This window comes from Archocentrus centrarchus, chromosome 20 (assembly GCF_007364275.1).
Source record: "Archocentrus centrarchus isolate MPI-CPG fArcCen1 chromosome 20, fArcCen1, whole genome shotgun sequence".
Taxonomy (NCBI): domain Eukaryota; kingdom Metazoa; phylum Chordata; class Actinopteri; order Cichliformes; family Cichlidae; genus Archocentrus; species Archocentrus centrarchus.
In genome coordinates this window covers 18,198,665-18,214,431 of record NC_044365.1, presented here as the reverse complement: position 1 = coordinate 18,214,431, position 15,767 = coordinate 18,198,665, and the positions used below count along the sequence as shown (strand labels likewise).

The following is a 15,767-nucleotide window of genomic DNA, read 5'->3' as shown; positions in this document are numbered from 1 at the left end:
CATGCCAATTCCAGCAGCTTTAAGACTTGGACTTGGCATATTAAAAAACCACATGCAAGTGCAACCTGCACATTTTCCACTGACCGCTGAAGGCCCTTGTCCTAATTTGAAGGAGAAGGGTGGTTTGCTACTGGCAAAATCAACAGCCGACCTGTATAAATTAATATGTGTGGGTGGAACAGCACTGTGCAGGGTGTGCAGCTGGAAAAGCCTTCGATCACATCCCTGCTCCTCTGCGCACCCCATGCTGCATTACAATGAAGACAAGATGCCGAGTCAGCTCAAGCAAAACAAGCCATCTGATGTGTCAAAAACACTCTGCATATGGAAAAAGGAAACAGAAATCACTGGTGATTAATCACTGTTACACCTCCAAGCTGGTGGCAGCCGTGCCCACAGACATTACATGTTATATATATATATATATATTTTTTTTTTTTCTTTTTGGTTGTCTCTGTACACTTTTACACTTCTCCATACATACTGTACAGTCATCTGTACATCCCATTTTTGTGAATGTGAGATCTCAGGAATGGCTCAAGAGAATTTCCTTATGTTCAGGCCCACTTGGACTCAAGGGTGACCTAATTGGAGGTCGAGTTCACTGTGATATGACACAGTTTTACAAAAGCAATGACATAATTCCAAAATCTTAAAAGTCAAGTCTGTAGAGTTATGAATTTAAATTGCTAATGTCTGTCTGGAAGAGGAATGCTGCCATGAAGGACACCTTAAAAACATGACTTAAAATCTCAAATCCAGAAGGTGAAAGAATAATGCACGCTTCACTGCACGAGAAAGCTGATTTCCATTCAGAAATTGGCATTGCTTCTGAATCACCACACCCTTGTGAAATTACTCCATCAATTCCCACTGCCTGTTCCCTCGAGGCAAATCCAAAATATTCAGCAATTTATTTGTGTTGCTAATTCAGCAAAGAATTCATGTTTTACATGGGCGCTATAGTCTCAAAGGGACCAATAGTTGTTCCAGACAGCAATGAATCAATTCATACAAGTGGAGTGTTGTTCATGTTAAGCAGTTAAGCAACAGCAGCAGCAGCAGAGGCAAGCATGCAAAGGCATGTGTGCACATACACAGTTCTTTGTGAGACCAGAACCAAAACATTTTTTTTTTTTACATCATAGAAAAGTTATATATGTCTTGCACTTTAGATGCTTTAACATTTAATAGATTCTATTAGAAGCCTCTCAAACAAAAAATAGATTTTTTAAAACACTGAACACCCCCTCTCCCCCTTTCAGAATGTAGAAAACAATGGCTTCTGAAGGCATGTCAACAAATGCCTCCTCTGACCCCTGAGGAGTCAGTTATTGCTCACAAAGAGTGGATCGCATGCTCAACAATACAGCAGTTGTACTGTATGAGTAGTCCATAACTCTGCTGTGGCTGCTTTGGCTTTTATGATGTGAGACGTACTGCAACAACAGAACAGGATGTTCACTGCGAGAAGCCACCGCTGCAAAGATTTCACAGCATGACGCACACATCATTTTAGGAGATCGACAAAAAAGTTACACCTCCCATTTATAACTCATTGTTGCCATGCTTTCAAGAGCATGGCTGCATTTTTTTTTCTTTTTTTCCAAGCATGCCATTATACCACACCTGTTTTGGGGTCAACAGAGAAATATGGCTGTCCTTGTAGAATACTGTAGACTATTCTGGCACTATTTCCATAGGTGGGGTCGTCTGCATCGGTTGCTGTGACTTGCAACACAGATGTGCCTAAAGAAACAAAACAACAAACAAACAAAAATATAACAGGATATGATTCCTACTGTCTTTTTAAAAGGTTCACAAATGTTAAGACATGTATAATTATGAGGTATGGCTATTTTCAACTGCTCCTTTGCCACAAGGGTGGGTGGCTCTGCGGGTTTGATTTGGTGGAATTTTATCCCAGATGCCCTTCCTGATGTAGCTGCAGGCACAATTGTGCTATTGTTTGTTAGCAATTGCATTTAGATATTAAAAGAATTACTGTGAAAAATATCTGAATATGCAATAGCAGGGTTAGATAGAGAATAATATTTAAAATGCTAGACACGTACTTCCAGATTTTTAAAGAGCATCTCTTCATTTAATCCAAAGAAGCAAAGAGCTAACGAGCAAATGTGTTTTAGCAACTACAACTGTGTTTCATACTAACAGCTGCCCACTGCACAAAAACACTGATCTAAGACAACAAAACAAGAAGCACATGCATATAATCTAAGCTATTGTTGCAAAAAATTAATAAAATAACTGCAGTATGCATGAGTTAGGTCACATGAAAAGCTCATTTGTGGACATGTTTCTGTTTATGCTTAAATTGGATTTTTTTTTTTTAATGGAAAAACATGACAATAACAATGACCAATAATTTGAAAACTTAAAGGATATTCACAGTTATTTAGAAATTAAACACTTGAAGTGTTACTCATTATAGGGTTCATTAACTCATTATAATCGCCTGATGAGTGTACTGTAATTACACTACAGGCTAATACATTATATATGTACGTGTGCGCGCGTATGTGTGTGTGTGTGTGTGTATAGATGGAAGGAGAGACAGATATAGAGATATACAGATGGACAGATAAGATATATTAAATATCTTAAGGCCTGTAAATCTTCTGGACACTTGCTTTGTTGCGCTCCTTTGAGAATTAAACTATATTAAACAAGAAACCTCAAAAAGTGAAACTCACTCTACTGTGTCCCACCAAATATGATTTATTTTTTCCTTGGAAACCTGCTGGAGCAGAGGAAAATGCCAGCCATAATGAACTGTGTACTTCACAGTATGCTTGTGCGCTCTCAATCTTAACCTTGCAGTGAAAATTGTGCCAGGAATTATTTGGACTTCATCAGCTCTGGGATTGCTCTGGAAGCCCAACTGGTTCTAAATCATCTGTCAATTAAAAGGTATTAAAAACATGATTTAACTGATGGACCTTAGCTTGTTCTGTGTTATAGGTATACGTAAAGTCTCTATAAATCCTAGCAGAAACAACAAAACAGCTTTACTCTGTTTTCTGTATTGTGTTTGTGTGCATGTGTGGGTATTATTTTGCTGTAATATCCCAGTGGAGACTTTAAACTGACTGCAAACTGAGCCATGCAGAACTGGTCCAGACTGCTTTTTTTTTTTAAGGGTAAAGACTTCATTTCAGGATTGCATTTAGAATTAATGTTCAGGTTAGCCTTTAATTTATGATGGTGACTTTACGAAGGTTGGGTTAAGGGGCTACAGGCTGCATTAAACCACTGAGTGTACCCACAGGGATAGCAGATATGTTTTTTTATGTGTACAAGTATTGCAAGAGGTGGTAACAGGTTTGTATTAATGCATATTCCAGGCGATAATGCACTCATTATGCTCTCCTAATACACATACCTGTACAGTGTGCTTGGCTTTACTCACAATGCACTTCAACTTAAGCATTCAAGTACTCTCTGTATATCTGTGCTGTATATTTACAGTTATTAACTTGATGAGCGTTACATTAAAAGGTCTGATTGTTCTGAATGAACACTCAACTCTCATTTCTAAAAGAACGCAGAAGTTAACTGGAAACCTTTTTTTTTTAATGAGTTTTAAGGTCACTGTGCATTTATTTCATGTTGCAGTTTTCCTAGAGACTGACAATTTTACACCACAAATAGCCAGCGGCTGATTGAACATCTTTATCTTACACAACCATTTTAACTAAAGAGGAGCTCAGAAACTCTGTCACCAGCAATCAGTGTTTTCCATTTTTACAAAAATTTTCATTGCCCGCTTTGAATGTTTAGCAATCTTTTTGTTGGACAGGACAACATAATTCAATTTTAAGAGACACAGGTTGGTCTGACTATGAAACTGGATTACAAGGATTATTCCCTCAAGTCTCTTGCATTCGCTCCTTTACCAATTTGGAGTGAAGAACTCCATGAGAACAAAATGTATCTTTTGTGATAGATTGCAGCATCTACTGGAAATAGCAGAAGATAAACACATAAGTCAGTTGTGCACAACCCTGAAATTTTATTATGCTTATAAAGGGTTTAACACTTACCTGCGTGTGCAGTTCTGCTCAACATTATTCTCAATAACATTCATATTCCCAATAACAATCATTTAATCTTAACTATTCATTTAAACAAGGTAACTGCCAGCTCTGCCTCTGGGTTTTGAATCGTCTATTAGATGTTTTCTCTAATGTGACACAGTTGATAAGAAAAAAAAAGAGCAACTGTAACTCTGAAGTGGGAAAGATACAGTAGGAAAGTGATACTCCTTTCATCTATTACAAAATATATATATGTATATATATATGACTGTTTGGCTGAATAAGAGGTATAAAACAGCTGGACAACCTGGCACATGCCCAGCTGATCAATTTAGACAGGAAAAAGAACATCACAACCAATTAGTTGCAATACTCCAAGACAGCCCTTTCCCACACTTGGGAGCTCCAGTATTGACAAATGCAGGGGGGATTAGTGCTTTGGAGTGTGATGACAGTTGATTGTTACAGCCGATTTGATGCTGTAGATGCCAAACCAAAGAAGAACCACTTTAATGGACATGAGCAAAAGAGGGGGCGGGAAAAAAAGGCTAATTATTTTCCTCTTCACAGCCCTTGATTTCTTCCCTTGGGTCATCAATGATGATTGATTCTTATTGTGTAACCGATGATGAAGTTTGCAGCAAACACAGAAACTTTAGAATAAGTAGTCTTATTAGTCTTGTTAGAGTTAAACTAAAGGATGCCAATAAAGAAATTAGTGCTTTCATTAACCTATAATGAATTCATTTACACCGAGTATTACAGCAACTGCTGTATCATTTGATCAAAATCATTTTATATGGGGGTTTAATATCATCTACCTCAAACTGGGCCTAAAAACCTATTTTTCCATCATGTGCTTGACAAACCGGAGAAAGAAATATACTGACTGGAAATGTATGTGCATCAGGCCCGCTAAGAATATTCATGAACACAACCAGGGAGATATTGACTGTTTACAAAGAGGGCGCGTACAGGTCTGCTGGGGTTTGCATATTTAATTTCTTTCATCACATTCCCATCTTGTTCCTGCGTGGAGCTGATGAAGTTATTAATTTTCTGTTTGAGATATTTTTATTAAGGATTTCTACTTCTTTCTAGTAACTCAGGAGATTTTTTTTTTTTAGACAGATGGATAGAAATGGATTACTTTCAACAAACTGCCAGTGCCAAGATTTTACTATCATATTGCATACTCTGAGCAAAATCCCTCTGACAGCAGTTTGGCCATCATTTGGACAACTTGCATGTTTTGAAAGACTGCTTAGAAATATTAGAGCATCATTTTGAGCTATTATGTCATAAGGCGGAATCCACTGGACTAAGAAAAGGGTGGCTATTGTTCACCCAAGCTAAAAATGGAACAAGAGAATAAAGAAATAAAACATAGATGTTTGCCACAGGATGTTAGGCATATGAGGAGCTGTCTCAGTGGAGGTGGACAGAGGCTTTGCTTTTCTCATGATGTGGAGGACGTCACTGTCTCAATGGCGGGGATTGCTGCGCAGCCACTATTGAGTGCTTTATAAAGACCTGCCCACCCGGGACGGAAACCATCGCAGCAACCAGGAAAAAAAAAAAAAAGATGAAAAAGAGGACTTTGCTGGCTTACAGAAGATCAAACATTCTGGAGAACATTATCACAGAGGACAGATGGGATTGCTGTACAGGGTAATAACACATTTGATATCGGTTCTTCATGCTAATATCTTTAAATCCATCTTGCAGGAGCTTTTGCTCATATATTTTACTGAAATATGCACAGGGCGTAAAGTCAACAATCTCGATGTAATGTTTTGTTTTTCTTTTTAAGGAGAGGGATAAAACGGATTAAAAACATGAAGATTTTAAAAATCAACAAAATTTTTTCATCTCTCAGACCATTCAAATGGAGGCTTACAGCTACTGGCAATAGAGAACAATCACTTGAAGGTCCAGTATATTTTGAAGAGCTACTCACCCACTTCAGACATCTCAGGCACCATAGCTACAAAGGGTCCATCTGGAAATTTGGGTGCATTGTCATTGATGTCTTGTACTTTGATGATGAATTCTGACTTTGGTTCTAGGGCCTCCTCTGTGTTGCGGTCCAAGGCTTGCGCGTGGAGGACATAATGTGTTTTCCTTTCCCGATCCAAGCTTTTAGTGGCATGAATATCCCCAGTCACTTCATCGATGATAAATATAGTCCCAGCTCCTTCACCGCTCAGAATGTACCTGACAGATCCATCACCTTTGTCTGAGTTTGAGTGAAGCTGCAATGAAAAAGAGACAAATAGTGTGTGAATATGGAAAGAAGAACGCTGCCAAATCACTTCTTACCAGCTGTAAAGTACCTGCAAGATGAAACTATTAAGACTCCCTTTGATAACTATGGTGTTCACTTGTTAATTAAATGGTTGTTGATTAAAGTCTGCTTTAAGCTTCTCCAGTTTTAATTATAACTTCATCATTAAACTTAACTGATGTTGGATATTTGTGGATTTTGGTCTTAGCATCCTGAAGGTTTTGAAGTCTTGGAAATTATCTACAGACATTACATACAATATGGTACAATATAGATACAATATTGTTGAAAAATATTAATAGCCCTAGCAAAATATTTACACATGGCTGGGTCTGGGCTTTAAAGTTGTGATTTAAAGTTTATATACTATTCATATTCAGAATATGAAGGCCACAAAAAACAAAACAAAACAAACAAACAAAAAAACACCTTCTTTATATAGAAGTAACATTTCCAGTGTTATTACACTGGTCCTAAGTGCATATTTCAGCTTCAATAAAATCATCTAACATCTAACTCAATATTCCTGTGTCTGGCTTTGCTCACTAAAGAAATGCATCTTTGGAGATTTCATTTTTTTGGGGGAAAATCCTTACAAGCCTGTCAAGGGGAACCTTCTTTCTCACCACGGGAGAGAAGAAAAGGGGAAAACCATGCCACGTTTTAAGCCACAATTGTTACCAAAAGGGTTAAGACTTTCATCCCCGTAGCTCAGCAGGGTGTTAAAAATGGAAAAAAAAAAAAAAAAAAAAAAAAAAAAAATATATATATATATATATATATATATATATATATATATATATATATATATATTTTTTTTTTTTCCCTTTAAGCAGTGAAAACGCATGTCAAGAAACACCAACTTAACTCAAACAAGATTTAATCTTTGGAGAGACATAAATGTACACATATATACACTGAATAAATAATCATGTTAGCTGTAAAGCCTGAATAGTAAGTACCACAATACAAAAGGTGTGATTTATCATCTTAACTGTTTTCCACTGTGAAGTAAAAAATCGCAGTCAAAATTCTGTTGAATGACACTTAACAGCATCTGTCATAGTACTGAGTTTTCACAGTCACAAACAGTTCTGAAATGAGGATCACCGAGAGCAAATCATCTACCAGCCAAACAAAAACAAAAACAAAAAAAATATTATTTAAAAAAAAAACAAAAAAAAACAGACAAACAGAGACCAGGAACATGCTGAGACTCGGGGTGCAGCAGTAGTGTTTCCAGGGAGACAGGAGTCTAAGCCTTAGATGCCTAAACTAGTTTGTCAACAAATAACCTTCCCACTGACATATCAAGTTTGGGCTCAGCGATATGAAGCTTAAAAACACTGAACGCAAGAAAGAATTTCCTCAGTGCTTTGTCAGCTTAAGAATAACCTTTTTGTCCTTGCGATGGATCAGACTCTTCTAAATTCAGTTTGACAAGAACCAAATGATGATAGACAGTACACTATATGTTAAACGTAAATCTGCTCTTAGATCCACTGTACTCTACGAGTGCCTGGCAGCACAAACCACCAGCTGCTAATGGATAAGACACACCCAGAATGGCTTTCTGAAAGTCCTGATCCCCAAGGATGCCCAGAAGGGACCAGTCCCACCGAACTACCGACCAATAACCTGCCTCAGCACAACATGGAAGCTCCTGTCAGGCATCACTGTGGCTAAGATGAGCAGGCAAATGGCTCAAAACATGAGCGGGGCCCAGCAAGGAATTGGCAAAAAACACCAGAGGAACAAAGCACCAGCTACTGGTAGACAGAGCAGTCACTTGAGACCAGACTGACCAACCTGTGCACTGCCTGGATTTACTACAAGAAAGCCTATGATTGAATGCCTCACACATGGGTCGTGGACTGCCAAGAACTGTACAAGATCAACAGGACTCTAACAGCCTTCATCAGGAATTCAATAGGGATGTGGACACTAGAGGACAACTTCAAGCCAACTGCACAAATCACCATCAAGCGTGGGATTTACCAAGGAGATGCTCTGTCCCCACTGCTGTTCAAGACTCCAGCAGAATCCAGGAACAACATCCAAGATCTCTGTCCAGAAGAGCACAGTCCTAGCAACAGCTAAGATGCTACGCAGGACCCTCAAGCCCCCGGGGCTCTGCTAGAGGACCCGAACTTGAAGAACAAAGATCACCAACAGAGCGAGTGAAGAATATATATGGGGGAGAGAGAGAGAGAGAGCTCTGCACAGCACACAGTCTAAAACTGTAGCAATTAGACCCATTTCCTGGAAGAGAAAGAAAAGCAATGAGGCTCTCAAAGAAACACTGGAGCAACATTACTATGAAGCTTTTCAGGCAGTTGCTTTTGTATTAGCACAAGACACAAATGAGGAATTTAAACCAATGGAACATAAACAGTGCATAATATTTAGCTTTCTGGCTGTAACATTTCACTAAGATTCATAACAGCTCAAACTGAAAGAATTTGACAAGGAATTGCTTATTTTTGTAAATAGTTAAATAGATTATTCTTAGTGTTTTTGAACGTCTTGGAAATCTGCTATAAGGGATTTTTAATAACTGGCCAACGAGGAGCTTTGATTTTATTGTGAAAAAGAAAAACTGGTGCAGTGTCTGAATTAGGACATAGCTAGTTTTTTTCAAGATCAGAACTGATGACAGTCTGTTTTCAAAGAAACCTAAATATAGAAGCAATTCATCCTACTGTTCAATTTATTGAAAACATTTAAGAGTGCACACATTGTTAAGCAAGACTAATCATGTGTATTTTTTGTTGTTGTTGTTTTTGTTTTGTTTTTCTTCCTGTGCACCACAAGAAAAGCTGCATAGCATCCCTGTAATAAGACATGTGGTGCTGAAGCGCTGCTCTGAACAGCACAGTGCATTTTCTCTCTTTATGGTGTGTAAAATAATGGCTGAACCTGTTTTAGAAAAGCAAAGAACTACACATACTCTATAATGTACAACCGTTACACAATACACAGAGATCAGTTATTTAACATATCCTCAGCAGAGGTGCTCTGGCCACATCTAATCAAAACCTGGACTAGCAAATAAATGACTAATTAGAAAGCTGCTGCTGATTGCCAGCCTGACTCTTGATGAGAGCTGACTGTCCTTTCTGTGGTAAATATCAAGCCTGTAATTAGATAAGGAGTCAAAGATCCTGTTGAATTAGGTAGTTAATAAGCTGCTAGATTTTACTAATATGAACTCACAAAGCAGGAAATCATAACGTGTCCACACATTAATGGTAGTGTGCACGAAGTGCATTAGATTTTTTTTATTTTTTTTTAACATGATTTGCTTTCAATTCAGTGCCAACAATTTAGAAATATTAGCTTCTAGTGCTGGCTGTAGTGGGACAATCAATTCATCTTATACATTTAATAATTTAAACACATAGAGAGTTATTAACAGTTCAATTTCATATCTTCTTCACGCATATATCTGCTTCTGTCAAGCAGCTCCAGCTCATAAATGCAATTTTGCCTCCAGTCAGACTGCTAATTTAGCCATCGACTTCCTTTGAAGGAGTCAATATATTATGCTTGGCAAAAGTACAAACCAATGACGCGCATGGTGATGATTACCTTCCAAAATCTATGGATGATGAATGATTGTTAACAGGTTGTGCATCGTTACATAAACATCATAGGCTCAAAGTACAGCAGCATCAGGCCATCTGAGATCAAACCAACAGGATAACAATGAAGAAAAGGAGGTTAATGAGCAATAAATTTGCCTTCCCAGTGTGTTAAGTGGCCTTCACTCATCTCCATGACAAACATGTACTGTAGTACATGCAATGATTTTGAGAAATATTTTCACCATTTTAATCATCAACATGTTCCAAACTTTCTAGAGTGGAAAAGAAAATCCAAGATCCAGGGCTCCCCTAATATACCTGCTAAAAATAGTCTCCTCAGTGTTTTTATAGTTTCTCTAGTCTGTTTACCTTGTTGCCTTCAAAGGCATGGATATAATAATGAAAGTCCTGCTATACAAAGCAAATTATATTCATATATGTTCAGCAAACAATAACTGGGGTATCCATTTTTTACTCATTGGCCAATTTGTTGTGTACACTTGCTCAACTGCTCATTTGCAGTCAATCACACAACAGCAATTCAACGTATTTAGGTGTGGTCAAAATAACCTGTTGAAGCTCAAACTCGGCATCAGAATAGGCAAAGCCTTTGAATGTGACCAACTGGCACAAATTTCAAAAACTGCTGATTTACAACCATCTCCAGGGTTTACAGAGAATGGTCGGGACAAGATAAAATATCTGGTGAACGGCAGTTTTTTGTTGATGCCGGAAGTCACAGGAGAATGGCCAAACTGCTTTGAGCTGATAGGAAGGCGACAGTTACTGAAATAGCCACTCATTACAACCAAGGTACATGTATACAGAAAAGCATCTCTGAATGCACAACACATGGAAAATTTAAGCAGATGGGCTACAGCAGTCGAAGACCACACCAGGTGCCACTCCTCTCAGCAAAGGCTGGCAGAATTGGACAAGATTGGAAAAATGTTGCATGTTCTGATGAGTTTTGATTTCTGCTGCGATTTCAGAAGATAGGGTCAGAATGTGGCATAAACAACATAAAAGCATGGATCCATCCTGCCTTGTATCAATAGTTCAGGTTGGGGGTGGTGCTGTAATGGTGTGGGGGATATGTTCTTAGTACCAACTAAGCATCATTCAAATACTACAGCCTGCCTGAGTATTGTTGTTGACTATGTCCATGGCTTTATGGCCACAGTGTAACCATATTTTGATGGCTGCTTCAAACAGGATAGTGCACCATGTCCCAAAGCTCAAATCATCTTGAACTAGTTTCTTGAACATGACAATGAATTCACAAGTGGCCTCCACAGTCACCAGCTCTCAATCCAGTAAGGTACCTTTGGGATGTGGTGGAACAGGAGACTTGCATTATGGATGCGCAGCCGACAAATCTGCAATTGTGTGATGCTATCGTGTCACAATGGACCGAAATCGCTGACGAATGTTTCCAACACCTTGTTGAATCTATGCCAAGAAGAATTAAGACAGTCCTGAAGACAGCCTGGTACTAGCAAGGTGTACATAATAAAGTGGCCGAGGGTGTGAATAAACATGAGCCTCATGTCAAAAGATCGGCTTTGCAAATGTATTTGTTTAACAAAATGAATTTTGTAGTTTGTTGGTTTGCAGTATACTGTAGAAATCTCTTAAAACAGTACTCGTCTTGTTTTGATAAAACTACTAGGTGTATGTCTGGGTGGCTCAAAACACCACTGTAGGTAACCTTCCATTATACCATTCACTAACAGGAATGAATGGTTTATAAACATGGCTAGTGGACTTTCGGACGTTTTCCCCAGGTATTATTTTTCCTCCCCAGGCCACAGGCAATCCAAACCACCCAACTGTTGAGCAATTTTATAAAACTAGGCTGCTTTGGGGTTTAAACCAAGATTATGTTGAAAAGCTAGACTATTTTATAATAATGTTTAACTTAATAGACTGGACCTGTGACTGAGAATCCCCGACTTTACTGTTGTCCCTTTATGGTCCCCATCACTGGTATTAAGGGGAGCATTTATACTTCACACATTTCCTCCCCTAACTGTACCAAAACAAGCTTGTGGCAATTTTCTCTCACACTATTTTGAAAACTGGGCTTTATTTCTCTGCAGTGGGTGCTTCCACTACATTCTGCCTTCAATGTAGGAATATTTTATTTATACTTTATTAATTTTGATCACACAGAAAATTTCATGACATCCTGCCTTAATGCAATTAGTGTCAATTTTGTTAAACCACAGAGCGGGCTTGATGTGAGCTTAGCATACATCAGGACCATGTGTGGCAATCAAAAGATGGGGGATTGAAAATGATGGCAATGTCCAAGCCTTCCAGTAAATAATGAATGGAAATGTATGAGAATCTTTCACAGATGCTGTAAAGAGAGGTCCAAGAAGTTATGAGGGAGGTGAAATGTATCCTCCAAACTTTGTTGTTTTGTCATCTCCCCACAATATCTTTGAGGAATTCTTTCCATCCTCAGGCCATCAAAACAGGGGATTGTGTTTATCTCTCAGCCTCTACTGGTGACTATATTAAAGACTAGTGGAATAGATGATTGGCATGTGGCTGTCAGCTGGAAATGCATTTCTGAGGAGTTTAAAGAGATCAACAGAGTCTGGGGCTCTAAAGCTGCATAGTGAAAACACTCCAATGTCAAAGAAAACCAACCTTGTGCTTTCATTATATGCCCACAGGAGCAACCTGGTATCTAGTGCATCCTCACTTTCTTTTTGTCAACAAGCTGTAACATTTTCACAGTTCGGACTCTGTACACTCATCGCTGAGAGCAGCTTGCAACTGTTTGTGTTCACAAGCTAATTGGTACTCACAGCCAACTAGTTTACTTTTGGTATTGTCAAGCCAATTACAGGAAGAGGAGAGATTTGAGGAAGAGAAGAATCCTCTAACGTGAAAGAAATCTGCCGCTGGAACATAAGTTCTGCAACATTAAACATGGATTTTACTCATTGCAGCCATGCTGGAAAACATAATGAAGTTAATGGGTCAGACGTAATCAAACAAAAGCTGTAACTTATGATTACAGTTACAGAGTCACCCATTTAGTCTGTCAGAGTTGATGACAAATGAAAATTCACAAATTATGAGTTGCTAAAGCATAGTGTGAAAATTGCACCTACGAATTACAGTAACTGTGAGCAGTAAAAGAAGAATCTTTTCTATACCTGCATACCCTACACACACATTTTCAACACAATCTGTTTCCCACGAGTGTCTTGGGATGAGACACAGCATATTTTTTGCTGGAACACCCAGTGTAACCCATGCAAGCCCAGGTAGAATATTACCTACACTGATTTTAGATTTTCTGCAAATGTCCCTGCCTAACTAAGTCTGTGGTGATATGTGGGTAACGCCTGTCTTCCTACGTAGATGTCCCTGAACACACCATGGCAAAGCTCAGCTGACATAATCAGCTGATTTGGCATACCTGGTCTGGGGAGCCAGGATCAAAGCCACTCCAGCCCATTAATCCTTCTCTCTCCCTCTGTGGCTTCCGATCTGCGACTGTACATTCTTTGGTGATTTAATTTAGTTCATGCTCCAAAACGCCCCACAACTCGCCATGGTCACACACCTACACTTACACAACTGACATTACTGATGAACACATGCTACATATATAAATATATTTTTGTAGCCTCCAGATAGTTATTAGAACAAGGTTATTAGAACTAAACAAATTCATAACATTATTATTTACTACAACAGTTAAGGTACTTAAATGCAGCTGGCAATAATGAGAGAACCTAAGCTGTTTACTGTTTCATTTAAAGTGGAAGAAAAAAAATGTCCATTAAGTGTGAGATGTTTCATAATATACAAGTAAATTAACCATTAAAACCAGCAGCGCACCAGAACTCACTAAGCAACGCTTAGTTCTGTGCTTAAACTGCACATAGGAATGTTTCATTCAAAAATCTGGGATTCATCAATTTTCTTAAAAAGATGAAAAGAACACAGAATATTTACTGAACACATTCTAAAAGACAACCCTCTGCTCTTCATGGCTTTAGATTTGGTTAGTTTTCATATTTGTGGTTGACCTACAACTACAAAATTCTTACATATTAGTGATTACAGTATGCCTCAGTTTTAATGTGTTAAATATATATCTACTTAACACTAATCCATACATACATACATACATACACACACACACACACACACATACTTGAGCCACAGTCCATGTCACTGGGGGTACACCATCCACCAGTTTAGTTACTGCATCCAAAGGCTTGCCTTTTTCTTTTTTTGTAGGAAAAAAGAAAAAAAAACACATCGACACTCCAAAGGAAACTCTTTGGAAATTTGTGACTTTTGAAGCCTCTGACACTACAGATTCATTTTCTTCAGACAGCAGTTCCCTGCTTTTTTGCTGTAGTTGTCAGGGTTCTCTCTTACAACAAGAATATCACTTTCTCCATGACCCACCTTTAGGTAAACGTGCTTCCTTGCACGTTTACCTAAAGGGTGTGGCAGTATGCAGTGTGATTTTAATTCATTACCATTTTTTCTGCACATTATAGTGACTGGCCCAGTCAGTGCCAATGGAGAACTCCCAGGTTATGGCTGTGCAATCTGATTAAAACTCAGTTTAGGTATCAATCTGCAGTTGGAGTGAATAATGTGAATGCAAATGGCACAGTGTCTGCCCAGTTGTTGAGCCTGACCTAGCCAAAACTTTCCATTTGGAGGTTGTGCTTTTGAAATTTCATTTCCAAAGTGCAAGTAAGTAGACATGAAAGACTTCTGAGAGTAACTGTTTGACTCACAGGGTACACCGAGCCAAAGAAATTTCACACCAAAGAGAGGTGAATATGAATTTTGAAAGATTCAGATTTCACAGCTGAAAGATATTATGCTCTTTGTTTCATCATGAGAAAGAAAAGCATCAAAACCTCATATCTTATAAGCTTAAACCATCAAATATTAAATTAGTAACTTTCTGCCAACTGATTATCCAGTGTATTAACAGATCATTTTACTTCTAACAGGGACAGTTGATTACATTATTACAGCTCTTTAGTCCCCCAATGCAGCTATTTTGCAACCAACAAACAGCTCAAAAAAAAAAAAAGCACAAAAATTATTGATAAAAGATTAAAAGTCTTGAAATCTTAGAACATGGACTATAAAAGCATTAAAATTTAGACATAACCACCATGCCAACCATCCTCTTTGTCCCATTCTTCTTTGCTGAAAAAAGAGAGCTGAATGCCTGCTTCTGCAGTAATCAGGCAAAAGGCTTAGAAGTGGCTGCAATTCAAACAGGCATAACTCTCCTCCCATTACAGGTAGAGTCGAGAAAATTACATAAAGTCTGCTTGTGAACTTAAACGGAGCGTGCCAAAGATCAACTTCCTACACAAAAAAAAACAAAAAAAAAAAAAAGCAACACATGACATGGAACAGAATTGTAACAATTACATCACACTAGCTGAAGATACGCTCTATTGAGTCCCATCCTGATACATTATTAGTGGCTACGCAGTTTGACCTTCATCTCTTTTCCCCTTCTACTTCTTTTCTCTTCTTCACCGGCTTTATCCCTTTCATTGCACAAAGCCTGATAATAAATTTGCCTTGTTGGACTGCATTATTGGTGAATGCCCTTCGTAATGTCTTTGTAGTATTCAGTGTACAGATCCACATAATGAATGTGCCTGGCTTGGCTTGTTTGCTCCATGCCTGTTTAAAAGAAGCCACCATGCAGACGATCTGTCCAATCAATATGAACTGAGTGAAAAGAGAGAAAAAAGTAGAGCAAGAAGAACATCTCTTCTGTGCAGACAGAAGACGATGTACCATGCATTATGTGAA

The 15,767-nt window shown here is 38.3% G+C and overlaps 1 protein-coding gene across 2 annotated transcripts in view; it reads right to left on the bottom strand.

The window, feature by feature from the left end:
• Positions 1 to 15,767, bottom strand: part of LOC115799429 (cadherin-18) — a 105,671-nt gene that overhangs the window by 61,591 nt on the left and 28,313 nt on the right. Inside the window, exons 3-4 of one of the 2 annotated variants that reach the window (XM_030756590.1) lie at positions 6,019 to 6,313; positions 1,630 to 1,749 (exon numbers count right to left, since the gene is read on the bottom strand). In XM_030756590.1, the coding sequence (XP_030612450.1) occupies positions 1,630 to 1,749; positions 6,019 to 6,313 (415 nt within the window). Of the gene's footprint in view, positions 1 to 1,629; positions 1,750 to 2,834; positions 3,066 to 6,018; positions 6,314 to 15,767 lie in introns of those variants that run through there. The other variant, XM_030756591.1, reaches the window with a different exon arrangement.